General features: G+C 50.9%; 2 protein-coding genes across 2 annotated transcripts; both read left to right on the top strand.

The window, feature by feature from the left end:
- Positions 1 to 1,815: 1,815 nt before the first annotated feature.
- Positions 1,816 to 2,915, top strand: HRG_00667 (reverse transcriptase (RNA-dependent DNA polymerase) domain-containing protein; the record flags this gene model as incomplete). The annotated part of the gene is made up of 5 exons (XM_044859138.1): positions 1,816 to 1,920; positions 1,987 to 2,056; positions 2,109 to 2,380; positions 2,440 to 2,475; positions 2,574 to 2,915. The coding sequence occupies 5 exons, from the start codon at positions 1,816 to 1,818 to the stop codon at positions 2,913 to 2,915; spliced, it is 825 nt and encodes a 274-aa protein (XP_044725538.1).
- A 2,622-nt stretch (positions 2,916 to 5,537) lies between these two features.
- On the top strand, positions 5,538 to 6,331 carry HRG_00666 (uncharacterized protein; the record flags this gene model as incomplete). Its single annotated transcript, XM_044859137.1, has 4 exons — positions 5,538 to 5,750; positions 5,822 to 6,031; positions 6,094 to 6,175; positions 6,225 to 6,331. The coding sequence occupies 4 exons, from the start codon at positions 5,538 to 5,540 to the stop codon at positions 6,329 to 6,331; spliced, it is 612 nt and encodes a 203-aa protein (XP_044725537.1).
- Between the last annotated feature and the right edge of the window lie 1,794 nt (positions 6,332 to 8,125).

The following is an 8,125-nucleotide window of genomic DNA, read 5'->3' as shown; positions in this document are numbered from 1 at the left end:
GACTCTCAGCCCTCTACAGGACCAACTTTCCTTGCTGATGGAGCAACTCGGGCGAGCGCAGCCGCAGAGCGCCGACTTGCAATCGCCGCCAGTGGCACGAGGATTGGCGAGAGCACGCCTGGCTTGGGCACGCCCTCCCAAAACCTGCGGTACTGGAATGCGGAAACCGTTGCCCAACCCACCCAAGTATGACGGCTCACGGAAGAGCTACCCGCCTGGGCCAGGCAGATGCGAGACAAGCTGGACCTTGATGCACACTACTACAGTGGAAATCGCGAACTTTGGTACCTCATCAACTCATGTTTGGACGAGCGACCACAGCAAGTGGTCGCTACCTTTACGCCGCGGGAGGCCCTGGGGTAGCTACGACCCCAAGAGTTCATGCGATACCTCGACCGAACCTACCAGGACAGCAACATCCAATCCCGCTGCTGCCACGCTGAGAACTATGCGGCAGCGCGAAGACCAACCTCTCGCGTCCTTCCTTCCCCGATTCGAACAGGCATTAGCTGAAGCCGGGGGAGCAGACTGGCCGGACAGTGCAAAGATCGTATTTCTAGAGAACGCAATAAATGCACGCCTCCAAGAGAGTTTGGTCACAGCCGTCCTACCGACGACTACCAGGGATGGCTTGCGAGAGTTCAGGAAATTGCGGGCAGATTGAGAGACTGAAACCCGGTAGGCAGCCGACGTCGACTGAGCGGACGCCTCAACAGCTACCAAGGCAACGACCCAAGGAGGAACCGGAGGACCCCGACGGAGATGTTAAGATGACGGACATCAACCGTATTGGCCACGAGTCGAAGGGTCGTCGACATGTCGATAAGAAGCCGAAGGATGAGCGCCGCTGCTATCGCTGTGGTCGGACGGATCATCTTATCGTGGACTGCCCAGCCCAGGTGGTCTTTCCTGGCGAAGGGAAGCAACAGCGACCTAAAGCTGCGCGCATGAAGAAGCCCGATGCCGCAGATGATTCGGAATCAACCGCAGCATCCAGTGAGGACGAGTCGGCGGGAAAAGACTAGCCCCGGGCGAAAGCGGGCGCCGGGGCCTGCAAAGGCAGACATCCGGGACTGGGAAGCGTTCAAGCCACGAATGAATAGTCGGACTGTATTAGTCAACGCGCGGGTAAACCGAGGCTATCGAATACGCGCCCTTGTCGACTGTGGATGTGACTGCTATGCCGTGATCGACGAAGCCCTTGTTCGGAAGCTGCGGATACCCTTCGTCGACTCGAAACCACGAGAAATTGGGGGATTCTCAGAGTCAGCGAAGAGTGTCATATCCCCAGGGTCGTGGCTGTTGTGGTCGAGACAGCTGGATTTGACGAACGTGTCTTTGATACGTGATCCCAAGCCTGGGCCAGGACATGTTCCTCGGCCGGCCTTGGATGGAGAGAAATCACGTCGTGTACGATGCTGCCAAGCAGCGAATGTACCATGGGAGGGCAGGTGTGACGATACGCCTCATTGGGCAGGAAGAGCCCGCCAAGATACGCGCGATTCGAAGCGCAAGACTCGTGTCGGCAGCCGTATTCACGGCGGAATGTCGACGCGCAAAGAGACGCAAGAAGTGCAACGCGATCTCGATTCATGCAATCAGTTTGTCGGATATAGAGAGGGCGCTTCAGCCGAAGCCGCCAGTCGATCCGAGCGAGAAGGTCCCGGCAGAAGTGCTGAAAGAATTCCGCGACCTATTCTCACCAGGAGAGGCAATGAAGCTGCCGCCACATCGACCGGGTGTGGATCATGAAGTCAACCTGCAGCCTGACAAGAACGGCAACGAGCCACCCTTCCGTGGGGCCCACTCTACAACATGTCACGAGAAGAGCTGTTGGTCTTGCGAAAGACCCTGAAAGACCTGCTGGACAGAGGATTCATCCGAGCGAGTAGCTCAGCGGCTGCCGCGCCGGTGCTGTTCGTGCGGAAGCCGAATGGAGGGCTGCGATTTTGTTGCGACTACCGAGCGCTGAATGCAATCACCAAGCGCGACCGATACCCACTGCCCTCATCGCGGAGACCCTGCAGAATCTGGCCAAGGCTAAGTGGTTCACCAAGTTGGACGTGGTGGCCGCTTTCCATAAGATCCGCATGGCTCCGGGACATGAGGAAAGACTGCATTTCGCACGAGGTTTGGGCTCTACGAGTGGCTCGTGTGCCCTTTCGGCCTGAGCGGCGCCCCGGCATCATTCCAACGATACATGAACAGTGTATTGCGCGAATGGCTGGACGACTTTGTCACAGCGTACCTGGATGATGTACTGATCTACTCGAGCGGTTCGAAGGCGGATCATGAGGCTAAGGTGCGACGAGTTCTCCAAGCACTCGCCGACGCTGGGCTGCACCTAGACCCAGCGAAGTGCGAGTTTTCGGTACAAGAGGTCAAATACCTTGGGTTCATCGTCAACGCAGGAAAGGAATCGCCTGCGACCCCGAAAAGCAGCGCGCCATCCGCGAATGGGAGGCCCCGACCACGGTGAAGGGTGTCAGAAGCTTCTGGGCTTCGCCAACTATTACCGGATCTTCATCCCCGACTATGCCAAGATCACGCAGTCTCTGGATGCCCTGCTTAAGAAAGGAACTGCCTTTCATTGGGGACGAGCGGAGAACGAGGCGTTTCAGGAGCTGAAGCGACGATTTTGCGAGTCACCGGTGCTCAAGCAGTGGGACCCGAGCCTCCCGACCTTTTTGGAGACGGATTGCTCAGGCTACGCATTGGGAGGCGTCCTGTCGCAGGAAGGCCCAGATGGACGTCGACACGCATGCGCCTTCTTCTCGAAGCGACTTTCGCCAGCGGAGTACAACTATCCCATTCACGACAAGGAGATGCTTGCCATCATGAGATGTCTCGACAACTGGAACGCCGAACTTAGGAGCTGCGCCCATTTACAATCCTTACCGATCACCGCAACCTGAGTATTTCATGACACGCCAGAAGCTCACGGAACGGCAGAGCCGTTGGGCAGCCGAATTGTCCCAGTTCGACTTCAAGCTCGAGTATCGACCGGGAAGCGAGGCTGTCGTGCCTGATGCGTTGTCCCGCCGTGAACAAGACAAGCCACAGGGCATTGACGAGGGGAACAAGGAAGAATGATACAGTTGATACCGGATAGTGCCATTCCATCATCGACAAGAGCATGTATCAACGCGATGAGTTCTGACTGTTCAGAGGCATCCACCCTGCCGAAGATGAAGGTCTTCGAGGTAGCGGACCTGCAGCAACTCTGGGACGAAACGGTGGCGAAGGACTCGATATTCCGGGCAGCCTATAAGGCAGTCCGCGATCGCGAGCGTGCCTTCCCGCCCTCGCTGGGCCTGAAGATCCAGATTTCAGAATGTGCGATCGACGCAGGCAAAAGGCTGACATTCAGAGACCGTATTTGGGTGCCGGGTGGATCCGGAGAGGAGGGTAACCAGGAGGAAGCTGAGAAAGACCAGTTGAGAACCCGCATTGTGCAGCAGTCGCATGACTCTGTTGCGACCGGTCATCCCGGCAGGAAGGTACGCTGGCTATTGTGGCTCGGCGATTCTACTGGCCTGGGCAGTCCCAGCTGGTTCGCCGGTACGTAGCCAATTGCGACACCTGCGGCAGAGCACACATCTGGCGCCAGTCGAAAGGGATTTCTCAAGCCTCTGCCGATTCCAGATCGACCCGAAGCCATTTGTCCATGGACTTCATCGCAGATCTGCCGCCTACTGGACCGAGCAAGGCAAGGTACCTGTGGGTGATTGTGGACAGACTGACAAAGGCTGTGACCTCGAGGTGATGGACAACATGGAAGCTGAGCAGTGTGCAAACCGTTTTCCAGTGTCATTACCGATTTCACGGAATGCCACGGTCCATCGTCAGCGACCGCGGAGCAACTGGCTAAGTAGGTTCTGGAAGAGGTTCTGCCGTCTTGCAGGTGTCACGCAGAAATTGAGCACGGCCTATCATCCTCAGACGGACGGAGGGCCAGAGAGAATGAACCAGGAGATCGAGGCCTACCTGAGAGCCTACGTGTCGTACGTGCAGGACGACTGGGAGAACTGCCCTGCCGCGCAGCTGGCACTCAACAATCGTGAATCCGCAGCGACCAAGATCAGCCCCTTTTCGCTGAGCATGGTTACCACGTCGATCCCATCAGCGTCGAGGAATCGGAAGAGCCACCGAGGCATAGAGAGGAAAGCAGAGCTGATAGCCTACTCAGTCGCCTGCAGGAGGTCAATGAGTACATGCAAGCAGTGATGGCCTCCTCACAGCAACAACAAGAAGAGGCTGCCAACGCAAAGCGACAGCCTGCGGAGCGATTTGAAGTTGGTGACAAGGTGTGGCTCTCGATGGCAAACTACAGATCGCCACGACCGTGCAAGAAGCTCGACTGGCTGCATCACAAGTACACAGTCACGAAGGTAATTAGTTCGCACGTTGTTGAGCTCGATGTTCGTGGCTCAATTTACCCGCGATTTCATGTTGACCTTTGCGGCGGGCGCATCAAGATCCGGCTCCTGGCCAAAAGGTAGATGACGCACAGCCACCACCGGTACAAGATGAGTCCGGCACGAATCTGTGGGATGTCGACGAGATTCTCTGCGCGAGATGGAAGAAGCGGGGACGAGGGGAATTCAGGCAACACTAGTGCGATGGACGGGCTACGCAGAGCCGACTTGGGAGCCAGTTGAGTGGTTGCAAGGAACAATTGCGATGAAGGCATTCGAGGACAAGTACGGGCCAATCAAGACCAATGATGGCCCTAGGGAGAGGTACGAGACGCTGGCAGGAACGCAAGAACCCCGCAGACGCCGACCTGGTCGGAGGGGACAAGGGGTAATGTCACGGGCTGTGCCTGGCTGGTGGACCCGGTTGTACCGGGTCCGGTGGGTCGTGCCCGGTGGCAACACCGGCCCGCCCGCGGACCCAGAAGCTGCGAGAACATTCCGAGAAGGGTAATATAAGCTCGCACTCGAGGCTACGCCTCGAGTTCAGCTTCTTTTCCTCCTTAGCTCTAGATAGACAACACCTAGGCACCTGCTTGTTGAATAAACTCCGGGCCAGCCTTTCACACCTAGTAGTTCATTTCAGGCCACGGCTCTAACAATAACCGAAACAACATTGAAAGCATCGACTCAGCTGAGAATCATAAAAGCCCAAGCCCGTTCGTCCACTGCCCCAGCTTCCTTACTTTCGCAATTTCTTCGCCATCCTCGAATATAAGATTCTTCAGTTCGAAGTTCTTGACCCCGTCCAATACCAACAAAATTGTTTTGCAATCCCCCTGGAAGTACGAACCTCACGCATTTCTACCTTTCCAAGATGGCTCAGATTGATCCTTCGCTGCTCCTGAACAATGTCTTCGGCAAGACCGGAGATATCAGTAATATCGTTAAGAACTTTGACTTTACCAAGGTAGGGTAACGGGGAAAACCCAGTTGATTAAACCGGATCGTTTTGCTAAGTTAAACATTAAGATGAACGTGCGAGACAAAGAGTCTAAAGATTTTCTTCACACTGAACTTGCACCGTCGTTTGGCGAACTAAACAAAGAATCACTTCAAAATATGGACGATCGACTTAAGGTTATGATTGCAGGAACTATGAAGGTTCTAGGCAAGCAGACCGACAAGAGCTGGAAAGCAGTTTTGTCTACCATGATGCAAAACGAGCTGCTTGAGCCAGATGGTGCAGAAATTGCTCGTGCTGATAAAATGATTAAAGAGAGCGTCAATGACTTTAAAATTGATGGCTCTGCCGATGAAAACATTGTCAGAGAGGTATGGTTGCCGGGAAACCCCTGTTTACTGCCCCTCTTAAGCCCTTACAGATGCCTAACAACATGAGATAGGCCAAGACCTGGTTTATAAATCTCATCGCGGACGATGACGTGATTCAAAGCACTAAGATCGACATTAATGTAATGGCTCAGATCGTAGCCCAAACCGGCGCTACAATTGACAGCTTTGAGACATTGTTCGCAAAGAACGAGCACCATGAGAAGGATTTAGTTGATATTGGGGTACTCCGTTTCCCGGATTTTGATCACCCTTTCTTTAAGGTTAGTATATTTCAAAAGCTTCTGTGGACATATTGAAAGAAGCTAATCATGAAGAGGGGCAGTTGTATCGAATTAAGCTCGTTGCGTGGTCTGACTGTTCGCGCATTCTGTTCCATCAGGCGGACAAGAATGGCATCACAGGAGGTAAGACTAACGCTCCTGATTCAAACGTTTAACTAATTAAGTCCATTAGAGTTCAACTGCAGGATCTTTCGTCCTCGAGCGAGTGTGATTGATGGCCTGACCGATGCAGCTCGCCGGAAGGCTATCAGTGCGGCGAACGCCATGTTCGATAATTAGCCATCCAGCTGAATGCAGTACTCGTCACGTCCGGCAGCCAATACTTTTTTTTCCCGTAGAACCGCAGACTGTCAGTGGCCCATGAACACGTATCGACCCCTGTTCACGCGCTCTATCGCACGGAGGATGAGCTGAGCAAGCATGAAGATCGGGGACTGAGTAACTCTTGATTCTCTTTCTAAGTGATGGTGAGAAGTTGGCTTCTTATACTTGTGACGTTGGACTGAGTGGCGATATCGCCACTCAGCCAGCCTAGATGACGATGTGATCTAGAAGCAGCGCTGAAATCAAGTGGATGTCACAGGTCCGGCTTTAGTGGGCGGTCAGCGGATTACCACCGCAGATTACCGCCGATTAAGGGATTTACCGGTGATCTGCCGGATCCCGTGACCCGCCGGACTTACACCGACATTCTGTGGGGAGTTAAGGAACAAACGTGCTGAACTGTACTCTAGACTGTGTAAAGGCCTTATAGGGACCTCCCTCCGGGCGAAATAAATCCTGCCTACCTACCGACATTCTATCTCAACATTAATCTAGAACATCTCAATAACCATGGCGGCTATTAACGAAGCGCTTGCTTTCCTAAAGTCCTTAGAATCGGTTAATTACGCTAAAATAGCTCGCTAATTTAGCTACGATGAGACCACGTTGCGCCGCCGCCATTAAAGCAAATAGCGCTTAAGACGCGATGCGGACTCCCTCTATAAATCTCGACTATTAAAATAGTAGGAACTAGATCTTATTGCTTATATTTATAAGCTTTCGTTACGTGGCATCCCGCCTACGCTATCTATAATTAAGAACTTCGCTTAGGATATAGCAAAAATAGAGGTCGGAAAGAACTAGCTATATAGCTTCGTTAACCGCTATCGTAATAAGCTTAGTTATACCTAGTTCGATAGATTTAATATAGCGCGAAAGTAAGCTAATAGTACTTTAAGGTATAAAGATTATTATAAACTAGTACGTTAATATAAAGTATCTTATTTCTATTACTAATAGTAGAAGATACGCTTAAAAATTAAGGAATATAATATCGCCCTTTATAATATATATAATATAGACGAAAAAGGCTTTCTTATAGGTATTATTAACTAAACTAAGAGAGTATTCTCTCTTAATTAGAAAAAGCAAGGTAAATTACTTAGTATATTATAAGATAGTAATCGATGCTAGATTATATTTATAGCTTATATTTATTAGGATATAATATCGCTGCCTTCTTTTCTTATCTACTAAGGTAAGCTAGGATAAGTTTAGGATACTTAGCTTATAAAATTTAACCTAGAGCATTAATTAGCTTTCTTTATAACCTTAGATATAGTCTAGACTAACTATAAGCTTAGAAAAGAGTAGCTTATTAGCGTTCTTAATCGGTTTACTAAGGTAAAGGCGTAAACGGCCGCGATTATCGCCTTCTTATTACTAATAGCTACTTAAGCTATATTAATATAGACTTTCTAAAGTAGTATAACTAGTATCGGATTATTATTATAGTATTTCCCCTTTATTTTACTTATTAGCCCTAGCTCTTAGATATATCTCTATTTAGTCTCTTATTAACGGTATATATAAATTAGCTTATCCGGTAGATAGTAAAAATATAAGGACTTATTAGGCTATTTAAACGCGAATTCTAGACCTTATTTTAGAACGTATTAAAGGCGTCCTTTTCCCTAAAGAATATTATAAGCGGGTAGATATAGACCGGCCTCCTACCTTTAGCGAAGTCGTCTTATTATAGATTATAAAGAAGGAATACGACGATTTAAATATAAGCAGCGATTTAGA

Source organism: Hirsutella rhossiliensis, assembly GCF_020360975.1.
Source record: "Hirsutella rhossiliensis strain HR02 chromosome Unknown scaffold00001, whole genome shotgun sequence".
NCBI classification, from domain to species: Eukaryota; Fungi; Ascomycota; class Sordariomycetes; order Hypocreales; family Ophiocordycipitaceae; genus Hirsutella; species Hirsutella rhossiliensis.
Note: the sequence above shows the minus strand (reverse complement) of the source record. Positions and strands in the feature narration are given on the sequence as shown.